We start from the raw sequence: 17,583 nt of genomic DNA, 5'->3' as shown, positions 1-17,583 counted from the left end.
AAAACAAGATAATTAAAAATGGGGAACATTAGTAAATGCAGACAGCTGACACTGGTGGATACTGGTGAGGGTGGCTAGATGACTGAACCTGCAGATGGGCAGGGGTACACTCAGTGTTCATATGATGTTCCTACAGCCTCCATTTTCTCTAGGAATTAAAGGTCATTCAGTTCATGTAGTCCTAATGCATTATAAATAAACCCAGCAGTATCCCTACCCATGAATTATTGCAGCCTGTCCATTACCCTTCCAGGTCTCAACGCTGAAGTGGTCTATTCTCTGTCTGACTCTGCCAATGGACACTTTTCCATTGAGGAAACCACAGGGGTGATCCGCCTGGAAAAGCCTCTGAAGGATTCCCAGCACTCAGCCTTTGAGCTGACAGTCTGTGCCACCGACCGGGGCACCCCGCAGCCCCTCTCTTCCCTCGGCACTGTCACTGTCTCTGTTGTGGATCTCAATGAATACCTGCCTGTTTTCCTGGCCCCTGAATATGTGGCCATGGTAAAAGAAGACGTGGCTGTGGGTACTGAGGTCCTCAACTTGTCAGCCCTGACGAGGGACAATGCAGAAAACACAGAGATCAAGTATGAAATAGTGAATGGCAATGACCACGGGAAATTTCAGCTCAACTCAAACACAGGTAAAATGATTTTATGCCCAAGCAGGTCCAGGTTGATCCAACATCAAAGGCTGTCTTTGAGTGTCTTCTTGGGTTCTTCTCCATTTGGCTCCCACTTGTGCTCACCTCTGTCTTTACCCAGCACAAGGTTAGGGAATAGAGTCTTCCTTTCTACTTCAAATTTTGCTATCCAAGTCATTTAAGGAGTGATCCAAATCTTACTGAAATTAATGGAAGGATTCCTTCTATGTATCTGAGACAGGTCCATGTGAATGAGAGGTACATGGAGAACAGGATGAGGAAATTTTCCCACTTCAAAATGCAGGGGAAAGTGGTTTCATTTAAAAACCTTCCATCAAGATCCCACGAGGAGCCTGCAGCCCAGGATAGCAGGCAGCTTTATAGAGTAGCACTCAATGAACATGAATAATAGCACCCTAACTGTGGGCAGGTGGTGAGCCACGATTATCAGCCAAATAAAGCCCTATTTTGTTTGCACATGGATGTGATAAGAGCTGTTATCAGAAGGCCAGTGTTAACTCCCTGAAACAAGCCCATGGCTCTGTCAGCAATGGCCTTCTGCCCTCGGCTCTAACATCCTCATCAATGGCACCTCAGCCTCTCTGGTCACAAGGTTCTTCATAATTTTTCTACATCAGGGTGGTCAAAGTTAGGTCAACTACACTGTTTCAGCTGGCAGTTTGGTAGTTGCCTTGGCATACCTGCAGTATTCCAAGAAATCTCATTAAACGTGCCATTCATTCAAAGTATTTTCTGTCCTTTCCTCCCCATCTGCCAACATAGGTGCCTTGTACATCAATGGGAGCCTGGACTTCGAAGCGAGTCACGAGTATTACCTGTCCATCGAGGGCACGAGGAAGGGCTCAGCCTCTCTCAGCGATGTGACCATGGTGGTGATCAACATAACTGACATTAATGACCATGCACCAGAGTTCATCCAAGATCCCTACTTCACTGAAATTCGGGAGGATGCTGCCATTGGAGAAATCATCCTCACGGTATGACTGAACCAGGCCAGCTGTCTTTACCTCTTCTTTATTTGTGCTATGCAGTATTCAGTCCTCTTGTGCACTTTACTTTTCCTTGGACACAGCAATCTCAGTGGGCTTGTGATGTTCAGCATCTAAGATTGAAGCATAACGTTTAAAAAGGATGATTGGTAGAATTCCTGAGACTCCATAGACATGGAGAACACTTTGCATTATAAGAAACCTTGAAATGAAAATTAAGGGTGTGCTCAGGAGCTTTGAGAACATCCCAAGAAAACAAACATTCCTGAAAAAGGACAATGCCCTTGTTACCTGGGGAAGGCAGAGGCACCTCTGGATGGAGTAGCAGAGCCCAAGGTGATGTGGAGTTTCCTTCCAGCCTGTTACTCTCACAGGGGTGGTAAAGTCAGGAAAGGGACTGGGAGAAAGCTGAGGAAACTATGTTGTCTTGAAAAAAACTATTAAATGACACTTATTTGAACCACCTTGCTTTGTCCTTCCTCATTTGAGGCAAGCTCAAACCAATACGCTTAAAGGACAAAGTGGTCCCATTTCTCCATGGCATGTCCTTTTTGATCCAAGGGTCCTAGCAGGTTTTTTTTGTTTGTTTGTTTGTTTGTTTTTTCTCCAAACAGGTGTCAGCTGATGACTTGGATGGGTCAATGAACAATCAGATCACATACTCCATTGTGGAAGGGAACCCACTGGGACACTTTGCCATTCAACCCAAAAATGGGCAGATCAGCATTGCCAAGCATCTGGACAGGGAGGAGGTGAGTTCAGGAAAGTGAGAATGGGAAGGCTAGAACCGATGTGTCCCAAAAGACGGAGGGAGAGCAGCTTACTCAACTACCTCCTGTTTTCTGAATTATTTACTTATAATATTGTAGGTAGAAGACAAGGCATTAATTTGTTTTCTAGACTCACAGATCCTGAAATAGGAAGGCTGGGCTTTAGGAAAGGCAGTATAGAATCATAGAATGGTTTGGATTGGAAGGGACTTTGAGGATTGTCTAGTTCCAGCCCTTTCCATGGGCAGGGAGGGACACCTTCCACAGCTCTGAGTTCTGGTCTGTCCCACTGGTACTTCAGACTGGCTGGGTGACAGCCCCAACCAGTATTGGGAATGTTGTTTGTGAAAACCAACATAGCTGGGTTCTGTTTCTCTCCATTAGAGCATTAGTTTAAACAGGTGTGGGGAGGAGAAAGGTCACAATCTCTCATTCATAAAACAGCAGCAACTTGTCTCAGCCTGCCAGAGTTGAGAAGATTTTGGGCACCACTCTGAGGCACATGGTGGAATTCCTGGGCAGTCCTGCACAGGGGCAGGAGTTGATCCTGATTGGTCCGTTCCAGCTCAGCTTACTCTGTGATTCTGTGATTCTTAAACCACTATTGACAGGTGTTTGCCCAGCTTAGTTTCATCCATCTTTGCCTAAACCATGACACCAAGTTGTTTCTCTTCTCTGCAAATGTTGTGAGGCTGATTTAGTTTAGCAATGAGCTTTGAGTGACAATTATGCCAAGGGCAAAGCTGTTGAGGCCATGGTGCATGGCCTCAGGCATTTCAACAAGCTGCAGCAGAATAAAACTTCAGTGTGGAAACACCACCATTCTGCCATTTCTCCAAGTAATCCCACACTACAAATCCTCCAGATCTCCAGTTATTCGCTGACAGTTCGAGCCACAGACAACGGCCACCCAGCTCAGTTCAGTGATGTCCCTGTGCACGTCCATGTGTCTGATGTCAATGACAACCCTCCTCGCTTCTTCCAGCTCAACTATAGTGTGGTGGTGCAGGTAAGCCAGAAGACAGTTTGTTCTCCCTGTCCCTCTCACTGCACTGAGGAACTCATTCCTAGGCTGCTGTTGGAACAAAGTGGGGAGACAGTGATCACATTGCTGTTGGGTGCTCTGTGTGTTCTAGGGCAGGGGTGGGATTTATTTTCCTGTTCCTGATTCAGCAGCTCCTGGGGCACTGTACATTTCCCAGGGCCATTTCTCTTTGCTTACCTTCCTCCAACAGTATCTTTCCCCATTTCAGGAGAATGCTCCCGTGGGGACAAGTGTACTGGAGCTGATCATGAGTGACAGAGACTCTCCAGAAAATGGACCACCATACTCATTCCAGATCACCCAGGGCAATGATGGGAAAGCCTTTGAAGTCACCCAAAATGGTCTGCTGGTGACATCATCTGTCCTGAACAGAAGAATGAAAGAACAGTACCTATTGCAAGTGCAGGTAGAGCCTGTGTTACTGTCCTGGTGCCTGAATTCCCCAGCCAGCTTAAGTAGCAATAAAATGTGATTAGCATGGCCCAGGTGAATGAAAACATCTCTGGCTTTGAAGAAATCCAATCCAGGCACAAATTGTGCAGCTTGGAGCCAGCTCCAGAGCTCATTTCTCCACACAGTCTGCCCACAAGAAGCAGGGGGCCAGCTTCTGTGTTGATAAAATCAGATAATGTGATCATGAAAAATACTCTGTCAGCAGTTTTCTTAGACAGATGCTTTCCCCATAATCATTCTAGTGAATTCCAATTTAAAGTGAGACCTGGATCTGGTCCTACAAGCTTTCTCTAATTATCCTTGTCATTTAAGAAGTGGTTTCAGTTCCTCTTCAAAAAGGATTTCTATTGTTGCAGAATGAATTCATTATTTTTCAATGTTATCAGTAGGGATAGTCCATTACAAACAAAAGGATAATAACATGTAAAGTACATACTTCTTCAGTAATGGTAGTTGTTGTAAAAGCTGGGTACTATTAAATTACAAACCTCAACCTCTAACTGCTTAGCATTAGGGAGAAACTTATCCCATAATCTGATTATTCGCATTTTTGTGTTTGAGGTTCCTTGATTCAATGCTAGACAGACACTGTCAGAGGTGGGACAGGGGCTTAATCAGCCTGGAAGGTGAGCGACTGTGTTGATGTGCATAACTGCTTTGCTTCTCTGTACACTCCAGTTATGCATGGAACCACAAAGATTGGCAACATCACAAAAAATAATTAACCCTCAGGAGTTACAGCCACTCAGAGGTGCCTCAGCTGCTGCTGAATGCACAGGGAAGTGAGTGTGACCCCACTAGCAGAAGGCCTCAATCAGTTTCCATGCTGGAAGGGATGCTGACCTTTCCCTAGGGCCTTCTCCAGGCAGAGCTCCAACACTGCTGCCAATTTTTCTCATTCCTTCTTCACTCCCAACCTGCTGCCTGAGAGCTTCTACTCATTGCTCCATGAAAGGCACTCTCCTTTGCAAGAGTTCAGCAGTCAGGTGAGGTGACAGTAAGTCAGCTATAACAGTAAGTGTGGCTCTAACAGATCCTACTGTTTTCCTCTCCAGGTCTCGGACAGCGGCATCCCTCCCCTCTCCTCATCTGCATTTATAAATATCCAAGTGACTGAGCAGAGCCAGTACGCCCCCTCGGCCCTTCCCCTGGAAATATTCATCACCACTAACGAGGAAGCCTTCCGAGGCGGCGTTCTGGGCAAGATCCACGCCACGGACCGGGACCCCCACGACACGCTGGTGTACACTTTGGTGGCACAAGTGCCCAAGGAGGGGCTTTTCTCTGTCGGGGCTGCGGATGGGAAGATCATTGCTGGGGACAAGCTCCCCCACGGCCACTACCTTCTGAACGTGACAGTCAGTGACGGAACGTTCACAGCCACCACCAGCGTCAGCGTCCACGTGTGGTGCTTCACGCAGGAGGCCTTGGACAAGGCAGTGGTGCTGCACTTCCGACACCTCTCCCCCGAGGAGTTTGTGGGGGACCACTGGCGCAACCTGCAGAGATTTCTGGGGAACATCCTTGTCACCCGGCGTCAGAATATCCACATGGCCAGCCTGCAGCCTGCAGCTGCCTCTGATGGAGTGGATCTGCTCCTGGCTGTTGGAGAGCCACATGGCTCCTTGTATGAGCCACGGGTGCTGGCCAGCAAGCTCACTGGGTCAGCTGGGGAGATGGACCAGCTCGTCGGGCTGCGGATGAAGAAAGCCATCCATGTGCCCTGTCATGGGGCAGACTGTGCCCACCGTGTCTGCAAGGAGACCATCCAGCTGGATCCAGGCATGATGTCTACATACAGCACTGCCCGGCTCAGCGTCCTCACCCCACGGCACAGCTTGGAGCAGATCTGCTCCTGCAATGGTGAGAAATCCTTCCTGATAGTGTCTGACCCTATAAACCTGGGCATGTTGTGTTTTCCTTCAGTACATATAGAGCACCTGGATTTTCCATGGAATTAGGTTGTCCAGTGACCAACAGCTCTGCCCACAATTTCAAAGACTCTTAGAGTCTGAAAGTTTCATATAGTCTTGTTTTTTAAAATTATTCTCCTGTAGCATTTAATAACAGCAACATCTGTCTCTCTTATTGGGAAAAGTCACTCATACTTAGCAGGGCATGAAGATCAGTGATTAGAATTATTTATATGTGATCTCATGTGCTGATCCTGGATCTGGCAAAGTTACAGAGTAACTGATAAATTTGAGGAAAGCCAAATAAAGTATATTTGTTATACTGTCTTTAGGATACTTCAAGAAATAGTTGGAGGGAGCAGGGATCAGTCACACTAGGGCAGGAATGTAAGGGGACACCACAGAATAATATAAAAACTTACTAAGGGTGGAGAAATTCAAGGGTGTTGTAGACCATGCTGAGGGCACCTTAAAGGACAGAAATATCCAGGCTGATATTTCAGGGTTGCTTCACAGTAGGGTACATAGAAGAAATACTGGGAGCTCCCTGCAGGACTGTGGGAGATGCAGTGCAGGGATCCATGGGTTGCCGTGGATGGGACTGCTCCTGGACAGTTGTGGCATCAGGCTAGGAAAAGAGGCAAAGCTTGATACAGTCCATAGCCTCAAAGCGCCACAAAGATGAGACCTTTCTTTTATTCTTCTTTTAGGAACAGCTGTGAGGTTTGGGGGCCACAGCTACATTTGGTACCAGCACTCCCAGGTCGGCTCCTGGCACATGCACTTTCGCCTCAAGACCCACCAGCATCACGCAGTCGTGTTCCACACCAATGGGACTGACCACGCCACTCTGGAGGTGTGTATGGCAGTGCAGGGGGATTTCTCTCCACAGGTACAAAAACCTTACTCTCCTCAGGGAAGGGAATCACAGAAAGAATATGCAAAAATATGTACTCTTAGTAATTTGTGCAGCTGAAATATAAGACTTGGGAAGATCAAATGAGAGCCAAGCACAGTTTGGCAGTTGCTGCAACCACAACTGGGAATTGTCCTCGATACATGTGAATGCAGTTGTTGGTCTCTGGTGTGACTTCTGGTAAAGTCATCAGATACCCATAGCAGATCTACACCACCTTCTTTCCTCCAGCTTGTTTCTTCATTCCTCTCTTGCATCTCACCTCTCAGGACAAAGAGTTTATTAGGTGGAGTTGTCCATAGACCAGTCTGCTTCTACTTAAGCAAATGGTAAACTTTCTCCCATACTTCAAATTAAAGGTCCTTTACAATAATGGACAGAAAAGACAGAACAGGAATCCTAAATTATATTTTTCATTCACACCCCCTCTTTTCAACCACTTTGTTCAGACGATTTCACTATTTTAGACACCTGCAGAGACAGGAACATTTTATTCTGATCACTCTCCTCCCTTCAGGTGAACACTGGACTTACCAAATCATTCAAAGATCATCTCCCTCTTCCACTTTGGCAACAGAAAAAGAGCAGCAGATGACTAAAGAATAGCAGTTTTGTATATTCCTCATCAACTGAATTCAAACTAACTGGAGACTAAGATCACAGGACATGCTTACCAGCTTACAGAGATTTGTCCTTGAGACTGATCACATTGAGAGCTATACACTACAACCTACCTGGAAGTGTTCATCCTGTCCTTGGATTCCCCCATCCCTTCTCATGGTTTCACAACCCCATCTTCCTGTTGCTCCATCTTTCCACTGTTACAAAAGCCCTGCACAGACAGGGAGCTGCACAGCAGCCAACCCCCACGCACATGCCTTTTGCACATATTTCAAGCTCCTGCTGCCACTGCCATCACTCCTGAAGAGCAGGAGCAGAGAAATGCCATCCATATGTCCTGTACCCATTTCTGAGAGTGACTAAGCTGAACGGTAAAGGGCCAGTGAGAAAAACTTATCAAGAAGGGTCTCAAGCTTTCTACCTCACCTCTGGGGAGGAAAGTCATCAAACAGTTCATCAGAAGCAATCCAGCACTATAGATGGTGCTCAGGAAGTACGAGATGGCGAGAAGCTCTGCTGATCCAGGCCAGCACAGGGAGTCAAGGGAGAAAAGGCTCACTATTGGTGGAGTTCAGTGAGCTGATGATCTCCTGTGCCCAAGCTTGTCTCCACAAGCTTTTCAATAAAGCCTCCTCCATAAAAGTGCCTGTGAATCATTTCTTTCCTGACTCACTTTATTAGCAATATCTTAGGTATAAAAAGGTTTCTAAATCACCTGGCCTGATAAAAATGACGGAAGCCCTCAAGATTTTAAACTTTGTAGACTGAAGTACTCCAGATATGAGCCAAAGGCTTGAAAGGACCATAAGTGATGGTTTGTAGATTTGATGAAGAGGATGAGCTCTCTCCCAAGAGTATGCATATATCATTTTTCCAGTCTATGAGCTCTCCTGATGTTCAGAAATAGGTTGTATCAAGAGGATGGCAGACCAGGCAAACTGGGAAAGGCTTGGCAGCATGTCAGTTCTTGCTCCAGGGAACTGAGTTCTCAGCTGTCTCCCAGCCCCAGAAATTGATAAGCCAAATCTACAGACCCATCTGAAGTGAAATCATGTTCCTGTAGATGAAGTGAAGTGACAAAATTCTCTGGTGTGCTTGCCAGTTGTGCAAAGGGATTTACACACGTGTTGCCCTGAGGCCCTTCCATGGCATGTGCCAGCTGCTTCTTGTTCTTCCTTCCTTCAGCAGTTGTTCTCTCCTCCCACTGGTATTTATTTATACCATGGGCTTCTCTAAGAGTTTACTATTGTCCTCCTCTGCTCCAGAGTAGCCCCTTCATATTGTATGTGGGTTTCTCTAGAGTCAGCGTAGCCCATAATCGTTCCTGCTCTTCTAACCCCTTCTAAGAATCAACCCTCCTTGCTGTCTCTGATGTCCCCCATGGACATCGCTCCTGCCTGGGATGAATTGTTTGATGTTACATAGCAGGCTCTGCAGGTTTGCCACCAACACTTCATTCCATCTCTTTTCTCCTTTTCCATAGGATCTTGGCTTCTGTGAGAGAGAGGTTTTATCAACAAAGCACTGGGGAGATAAAGGTGAAAAAGGGATTTAATCCTGGCTTCACCCTGAAGCAATGCAGCTAACTTTTCCTTTCTCTGTCCTGTATGACTTTTAAAGATTAATCTTGTGCCAGAAATATGAACTTCTGATGTCCCAGTTTAATGCAGAAAATGTTGGTGTGGTTCACTTTTAGCGGCTCAGTACCTTGTCTCTCTCTAGTCTGGTGGAGATCAAGGATTAGATTGCAGCACATATCAGTAACTTTGGCCTGGTTTTCCAGCATGGGTACAACAGTAATTCCTTTCTCTGCCTCCCAAGTCCTCCTTTTTCCTCCAGAGAAAACTGCCAGTACTTCTCCTCAATAAGATTCTTTCACCACCCTCATCCCTGCCAAAGGAGCAACTGCTCCAGCACCTTCCCCACCACTAATGAGACAGTGAGAACAGAACAAAAGCCACGTGGCCCAGAACAAGAGTCCATCTGTGACTGGTGTTCCACTTATGGATAGTCTGAATGCCAGGGCTCTGCTGAGGCTCAGGAAGGTGGGAGAAAGGGCAGTCAGCTGCAGCAGCAGATGTATGATCCCATGGCTCTGCTCTCTGTTATGGGGAAAGATGAGCTCCCCTCCTTGCATGCTGGTCAAAGGCTGCTGGGAAGGACCATGGGCGAAATTGTGCCAGAGAGATGAGGTGTTCTGCAAGATAAGGGGATTGCAGTCACTTAATTGATCCAGGCATAGGTTAAAAAGGTGAAAGGGGCTGCATTTGGTGCTTCTTGGAATCAGAAAGTTGGGAGTCATCTCAACTGTCAATGTGAAGCCGGGAAAGAGGGGAACAAGCAGCAGGAAAAATGCTGAAACCCTTCATAAACAGCAGCCACCTGTGTCACAGCTACCTGTGACTTGTGTGTTTTACAGGTGGTTAATGGAGTTCCTCAGCTTCGCTACAGCTGCCGGGGGAGCTCCTCTGGGAACCTCTCCTCCTCAAGGTTTGTGAGCGACGGTGAGTGGCACTCAGTGTTCCTGGAGGTGAAGAACACTTCCGTCCGCCTGCTCATCGATGGCCTGGGAAACGCCTCTCTCCAGCTGCCAGGGACCTGTGGTATCTCCCAGGGCAGACGAGACCTGATTTTTGGGGGCCTCCGGCAGTCACTGCAATCCCAGAGAGTCACACGGGGGTTCAGGGGCTGCCTGGATGTGGTTGCAATCAACGGCAGAGAAGTGGTTCTCCTTCCTGGGAAAGGGCAGTCTAAGGAAGTCTTGGAGGAGGTGGGGATAAGGCAGTGCTGCTCCCCCACCGGTGCCTGCAGCAGCAACCCTTGCCTCAACAATGGGATGTGCTCTGAAACTCATGGAGGAGGTATGTGAACATCCTACACAGGGCTATAGGAGAGCAATGAGAAGTGAGGGGGGAAAGATGCAACTGCTTTATTCATCCCCATGGAGGGGCTGAATATTCCAGAGGGGAAGCAGAGGTCCTCTATCCCAGGGGACTTCAAGTGACTCAGTGCAGCAGAAGCTGCAGGGATCATCATCCTGGCTCTCACCAGTGGACCATGGGCCCAGAGGGCAGGAGGGTGTTTCTAAGGAGTGTGCATGACATAGGAGAGCAGAGTGTTGCCAAAAACTCAAATGCATATAGAAATTCCACCCACAGCTCTGCATCCTTTTTGCTTAAGGAGCTGTTAACAAGGCTGGAATCAGGCAAGATGGGATCATGCAGTGATGGTATCTGGGCAGAAACAAGCCAAGATCTTGGTCTCTTCCCACTACAGTGAGCAACTCCCCAAGGCTATGCAAAGGGATATGGGAAACCCGTAAGCCCAAACCCAAGAGTCCCAGGTTAACACGGGGAAAGAGGTTTGATAGAGGCTCTGCCCTGGGCAGTGTCCCTGCTGCCCTGTTCCTGCCATCAGAGGGGCTCCTTGCAGTGAGCTGTGTCCCCTCCCCACTGCAGGGCTGTGAAGAGAGGAGCTGGTGCCCGTGATGTCCACCCATGTGTCACTGCCCTACAACTTGCTGTAGCTGCCAGCACAGCAGGGCTGCACCCCATAACACCCCATCTTTGAGATGGGTACTGCCAGTGCCTCGGCCCCTCCGAGGGGCAGTGGGATGCTTCCCACGCTGCTGCGTGGGGCAGAAGCTGCTCCTGGAGCTCTGTGCTTTCTGGGGCCCTTGCCAAAGCACACCCTGCCCAGCGAGCAAGTGAGGACAGAGGAGGCACCACCTTCTCCTGCCCTGCCCGCTGCCTCTGGGAACAAGATTCCCAGCCCTGTCGACTCAGCAGCTGCGTGGTTCAGGTGAACTTGTTTGACACCAGGTGTAAAGGTGCAGTACAGTTAGTCTGGCTGGCACTCACTCAGCCTTCAGACCCTCTGCACAGAAAACCTCTCTAGCTGGGCTGGAAGAAGCTCAAAGCCCTTGAGGGGAAAACACATCTCTAAGTCAAGGCATCCCCTGCTCTCATTGCAGAGAGAATATGGCAGGAGGGGGAGGTGAAAAATCACTCCCTCAGTAATAACCTAATGATCATCCAGAGCCCTTCCCATAGTTTCCTTCCAGGATGAATAATTTCTCCTGCAGATGGCCCAACTGACCATGAAAGAGCCTGTGGGACATTGCCCCAGGCAGGACACTGCTGCAGGGAAGGGATTGCCCAAGGGATGTTTATTTGTGAGGTTATCCTGCTTGCTTGGCTTCCCTGAGTGCTATGGGCTTGGTCCTGAGGACCCCAGGCAGGCAGCACGAGTTCATGCAAAGCTGTGCCCGGGGATCTCAGGCGTGGGATTACAGCACAGGCAGGGACTCGCCTGTGGGAGCGAGCCTGGGGAACCACGTGGCCGTGTGAGAACACATCTGTGGGGAGAGAGCCCAGGCCAGCCCAGCACCACCCCAACCACAGCGCTCAGGACCACAAACACAAGTGAGCCCCACATCCAGGACATGTGTTTGGGCACACACACAGCCTTGTGGGCAATGTCCAGCACCTGCTGCACCAGTGTCAGCACATCCTTCTGGTACAACCACTGACACACATGTGGAAACAGGCCCAGGTTGTTTGCCCCATGCTCTACAGCAGAGTTGTTCAGCTTGCAGATGAGTAGCAAAGACTTTTCAAGTGTGCTGCAAGGTGGAAACTGAATATCCCACACAGCAGCACCAGCCAGGTGACGAGCAGGAGCTCAGCACAGCCAGGGACATTCCCATGCTCAGGGCTACGCTAAAGAGTAGCCAAAAGCACAAACAGCAGGAGCCCCCTCCGAGTCCCTGGCTGTGCTGGGTTTCTCTTTGTCTGTGAGCAGACATCTCTGTAAGCAGGAGAAACTCAGCATGTTGAGACAAGCACTTCATACCACGAGAACTTGCAGGACCAAAGGCTCCTGAGAACAACAAATTACAGGGGATTTCACTTAACAGAGTCAGAAACTGTGAATCAGTCAGCCAAGTTCCCCTTCCTTTATCCCAGATTTGTCCCTCAGCTTCTTCATGCAATAAAGCTATACCCTGACTGATCTCTGATCTGTGTCAGGAGAGGAACAGGCTTGACTTGCTTAAACAGCTCCCTAATGACACTGTGTTGCCCCAGAGTGGCCACCCAGCCTCCAGTAACCACACCAGATCCTGTAATGAACCCACTGGGCCTCCAGGAATGGCCTGGGTGTCCCACAGCACCTGCTGCAGCAGCAAATACCTGTGCTTGGGTAGCTGTGTGAGCCCTCTGTGAGGGCCACCAGCACCAGGCACTGCTCCTCCCTGTCCTTGCCCATTTTTCCACACAGATATGTTCACTCTCACCCTCTCCAGGTTACAGCTGCATCTGCCCCGGGCTGTTCTCTGGTGAGCACTGTGAGCTTGGGGACAGTCCCTGTGAGTCCAAGCCCTGCCTGCATGGGGGAACCTGCACCCTCTCGGCCACCGGCTACTCCTGCCACTGCCCTGACTGGTACCTGGGGGAAAGGTAAGGCCTGGTGGGGCTTTAGGACATCCCAAGTGACATTCCATGATGGGCTGAAAACGTGAGCATTGCACTTCTCTGGAGCTCACCAGACCCACACACTCTGGGATTAATGGCAAGCTGCAGGCACCTGAGCATTGCAGCTGGGAGGTGTTCAAGGGCAGAGCTGAGCAGAGCAGGACACAAATAATGTAGCCATTGCCCCTCTGTGCCCATCTCCTCTGAGCAGGAGGGAAAACAGAGACACCTCCTCTGCTTACAGATACCTTGGTGCCTGCAGGTGCTGTGGAGCAGTGCAAAGCCTCTCCTTGCTGGGGGAGAGTCTCTCCCCACACAATGCTGCTCCCTGTGACAGGAGCCGAGTTCAGCAGTAATGGGAACACCTTGGCTATGGTGGGAGCTCACAATGGGGGGCCTGGCAGCAGGGTAGAGGCAGACACTGCCTTGGGTAGCAGGAGGGTGCTGGGGGAACTTGCCTGGCAGAGTTGTGAGGTGCCCCCTGCTTCAGTAGCCTGAACACCCATCCTGCAGGGTGCTAAAGGGACTGCTTCTATCCAGGACCAGCTCTACGAGGTTCATGCAAAAGAAGTCTCTGTCCCAACTTACAGCTCTGATTCATCCAATTCACCCAATTCAAATCCCAGCTCAAAGCACTGGGCATTACTACCCCAGCCCAGCAGCCCCTCCAAGACCACCCTCTTTGCCTCCAGCCCAGCCTGGTCAGAGATTCCCAGCACAGGCTCAAACAGCTTCACACCCAGTTCATCCTTCTGCCTTGCCCATTTAGCCAGGATGGACACTGGTCCTGAGGATCAATGCAAAGGCAGAAATTACCTGTTCAGCTCTTGGAATAAAAGCCTGTAGCTGAGCATTAGGTGGCAGTGTAATACCTGACATCAGCTGGATCCTGTGGGTGCACATTGCACACACCAGCTCACACATCCTAAATCACTGACTACAAGAGCAGTGCAAACCTCACAGTGTTTGTTCTGTAATGAGAACAAAATAAAGGGAAGGAAAGCCATGAAAGCACTGTGTATTCCCCCCAGCATGGGGAGGTCATTGCTGTTGGAAGGAAGGGTCCCCTGTACTGTTGGCAAACATTTAGGTTGTGTGTGGGGTGGAGCAAGATAAAATTAGAAATTCCATATCAGTTCTGAAGATGCTCCATAAAATGTCAAAAAGTCTCTCCAGCAAGGGTGTCCATTAACCACCTCACAGGTTAGTCTTTTACCAAATGTTTGCTGCAAACTGCAGACATCAATGAGCCATCCAACTTGGAGGACATGGGAGACTTCATGAGAGGTTAACACACCTCACGCTGACCCTGGGCTTCCTAATTTGACAGGATGGGAGCATCTCTCTGTACAGTGTTAGCCCTGGAATTCAAAACACTGCCCTGAGGCAGAAAGACCCCCATTTTAATCTGGGCATAGAACTGAAAAATAGGACCACCCTGTAAAACATGGTCTCTTGAAAAGCATCATTTTATACTCAAGGAGCCTCTGCCAGGATGAGCAGGCAGCAAGAATCCAGCAAGGGAGGGGGAGCAGACCAGGATAGAGCACCCTTGAGTGGTGTAAGCCAGAGCCTGAACAGGATGAAGCAGTTCTGGTACATCCCAGACTGTCTCCCATCCCTTTCTCCCCACAGGTGTGAGAGGCTGGCAGAGGAGTGCCAGGACAACCCGTGCCACAACGCCGGGCGCTGCGTGAGCAGCCAGGGCTCCGTGCACTGCATCTGCCCGTCGGATTACCAGGGGGACTACTGCACCCAGCCCATCATCACCCCCGCCATCGTGCCCACGCAGTGGGCGCTGGGCCCCGAGGAGATCGCGGAGATCGCGGCCGGCGTGCTGGGGGCGGCCATCCTGGCCGCGGCCTTCGTGCTGGTCCGCAAGCGCTGCCGCCACCGCGCCAAGGCTCACAAGCCGGTGGCCCGCGAGGACCCCGACCTGCTCTCCAAGAGCGAGTTCTCCAAGAGCGTGGGTGTGGGCACCCAGCCCGTGCCCCCCATCGAGCTCAACATCCTCAGCGACACGGCGCACAACAACCTGGACCGGGCCACGCCGGAGCAGCGCAAAGCCACCGGCACCCCCGAGTTCATCACTTTCAACTCGGCCAACGCCCCGAAGCACCGGGGCACCATCGTCTGCAGTGTGGCCCCCAACCTCCCCCCCGCTGCACCCCCGTCCAACTCTGACAACGAGTCCTTCATCAAGTGCACCTGGGCCAGGGAGGAGATGGGTCAGTGGCCACAGCTTTTTCTTGCTCTTACACATCCCTCTTTCCCTTGGAAAGTGGATCCGAGCTTTGCAAACATGAGGGACAAATGCTGTTGGCTAAAGCAAAGCAGAGCAGGGGCAAATACTGCCCCAGCTCTGCTACAGGGCCTTGATTGGCTCTTTCCTCCTAGTTCACCAGTACATCCCAATTTTCTGCTTTAACCTGCTTGGTCTTGTACACAATCAGCAGAAAAACCGTTAATGCTGTGATCCTGGGTCAAAAAACCCTGTAAAAGCAAAAAATTGGAAAAAAAATTTAAGATACTAAAAATGAGTAGGAGTTTTAGTGAAGACAATTACATCAGTGCTCCTAGGCAGAGTGATCACATTCTCAGGGAAACCCCTTCAGTAGCTCTGGACAGCAAGGTTATCCCATGCAGGAGTTCCTCACAAGAGTAGCTGCAGGGAAAGGGAGAGATCCAGGGGATCTCTGGCCCAATCCCTTCATAATATGAGTTTCTTGTATCCAAACATAATGATGAAGTGTGTCTTTTGGGTGCTAGAGTAGTGGGTATCTGTAGGCTGGTGGGGACACTGCCTCAGCACAGCCAGGGGTGATCTCAGGTCCCCACAATTCCCAAATTAGCAACTACACCTTCCCTATCCCTACGTCTCCTCTCCTCCCCAGTCTGCCACATCTCCTACAGGCTCAGTCAGAGCTTACAGAAGGAATTGGCAGGAGGGCAAGAGAGGCGCAACTCCTAGAGCTGCAGCTAAACAAGACTTTCTTTTGTTCCAGTCTACCCAGCAGAAACGACCTACTGGCCCCCCCGGTACCTGTCATCAGATGTCCAGGAATATTCCCACTACGAGGTCATTCAAGGGCCCCCTGCTTCCTCCTCTCACCCTCCTCTCCCGCCGCCACCCCCTCCCCCAGCAGACACGGAGCCGGTCGCTCTCTACGGGGGCTTCCCCTTCCCGCTGGACCAGAGCAACAAGCGAGCCCCCATCCCACCCCGCTACAGCAACCAGAACCTGGAGGACTTCCTGCCGCTGGGCCCCGTGGACATGGGAGCATCCCAGTGCCAGAACGAGTACACGGCCATCAGCTACTACCCAGCACAGCTGGTGCAGGGCGAGGGTGTCCCGTACCAGCCCGAGCCGGGCTACAAGAGGGTCAGCATGCGGCTGAGCGTGGCCCAGCCCTCCTATGCCGACTGTGAGCTGGGCCACCAGCCCAGCATCCGAGCCCAGCCCCTGCCACCACCCAACTACGAGGGCTCCGACATGGTGGAGAGTGACTACGGGAGCTGCGAGGAGGTGATGTTCTAGTGGGGCTTGCTTGTGGGATGAGGACTGAAGCACATCTCCATGAAGAACAGAGTGCAGGGGGCTGGCACACGCTGCTGAAGGGGAGGCCTGTGTGCGTCCCCTTCAGCTTGCACCATCCTTCCCCTGCATGGCTGGGTTGTAATTTTGGCTGGATCTTTCCCCTCACTGTCCATGGTGCTCCTGCTGCAAATAGAGGGGAAATGCTCCAGCCACTGCTGGGACATGGAGGATGCTCCTGGGATGCCAATGACTAACCTGCCTCCTCACCAAGGGAACTGCCTCCTCACCATGTAGGACCACATGCTACCTCCTCACACCCCAGGCTTCCTGGCCACAGAGAGGATGAGGAGGAGGAGAAGGGCAAGCACTGCAGGTATGGCACCAGTCATGGTGGGGAAAGGTGTGAAAGGACTAGCAGTGCCCCATGTGGGGTACAGAGGCTCCCTGCTCTCAGCTCTGTCTCCAAGGGCTTGCATCAAGCCAACAGTTTGTTCATGGAATGGATCAGCTGGTGCAAACCCTCTTCATACCTGCTCCCTGACACTGGGAGAGAGAAGAGGGAATGCAGCTGGTCCCACCAGCACATCCCTCATTGGCTAAAAAGAAGTCCAAGGGAAAAGAAAAAAAAAAAAAAAAAAGGAGAAAAATAAAAGAGTCGATTTCTGTAGAAAAACCAAGCAACAAGGTTTGTTACAGCAGGAACTGCCCACAGACTCAAACCAGGCTGCCCAGCTGAGCTGTATACAGGATTGTGTGCACAGCTTTGTCCCCGTGGCTGTCACGGTCCCACACTGAATGCAGCTGTGCACAGTCCTGCCAACAGCAGGGACTCCGTGCTGTACCCCAGAAAACCTGGCCAGCAACGCCTGGAATCTCTGAGCAGAGAGAGGCACCAAGGCTACTGAGCATGGGTTTGCCTGATTGTCCTTGTGCTTGGAAATGTATAGTTTCTTCGTGAGAGGTTTTCTTTGGTTGGTCGTTTGATGTAACGTTTTTTGTTGTTGAATTTTTGGAAAGTATTAAAAAGAGTTTGGATTTTTTTACTATTATGATTTTATTCAATATCTCAGGGATTCTCTTCTAAGTAAATAGGACATCCTTGCCTAGCTCCAGCCAAGGGAATAACAGCTTTGTTTGGGCATCAAAAGCTTTCGGAGAAGCACCAAGACACCAAGTTAAACACTTTTGAGGATCCTGTAA

At 50.2% G+C, this 17,583-nt stretch overlaps 1 protein-coding gene across 1 annotated transcript in view; it reads left to right on the top strand.

Annotated features, from left to right (window-relative positions):
* FAT2 (FAT atypical cadherin 2) overlaps nt 1-16,383 on the top strand; it is a 43,418-nt gene extending 27,035 nt beyond the window's left edge. The window contains exons 13-23 of the mRNA XM_062502137.1: nt 254-643; nt 1,427-1,641; nt 2,268-2,405; nt 3,289-3,432; nt 3,677-3,874; nt 4,977-5,784; nt 6,545-6,690; nt 9,791-10,232; nt 12,677-12,830; nt 14,481-15,073; nt 15,851-16,383. Of these exons, the coding sequence (XP_062358121.1) occupies nt 254-643; nt 1,427-1,641; nt 2,268-2,405; nt 3,289-3,432; nt 3,677-3,874; nt 4,977-5,784; nt 6,545-6,690; nt 9,791-10,232; nt 12,677-12,830; nt 14,481-15,073; nt 15,851-16,383 (3,761 nt within the window). The remainder of the gene's footprint in view (nt 1-253; nt 644-1,426; nt 1,642-2,267; nt 2,406-3,288; nt 3,433-3,676; nt 3,875-4,976; nt 5,785-6,544; nt 6,691-9,790; nt 10,233-12,676; nt 12,831-14,480; nt 15,074-15,850) is intronic.
* Nucleotides 16,384-17,583: the final 1,200 nt, after the last annotated feature.

This window comes from Cinclus cinclus, chromosome 14 (assembly GCF_963662255.1).
Source record: "Cinclus cinclus chromosome 14, bCinCin1.1, whole genome shotgun sequence".
Classification (NCBI taxonomy): domain Eukaryota; kingdom Metazoa; phylum Chordata; class Aves; order Passeriformes; family Cinclidae; genus Cinclus; species Cinclus cinclus.
Note: the sequence above shows the minus strand (reverse complement) of the source record. Positions and strands in the feature narration are given on the sequence as shown.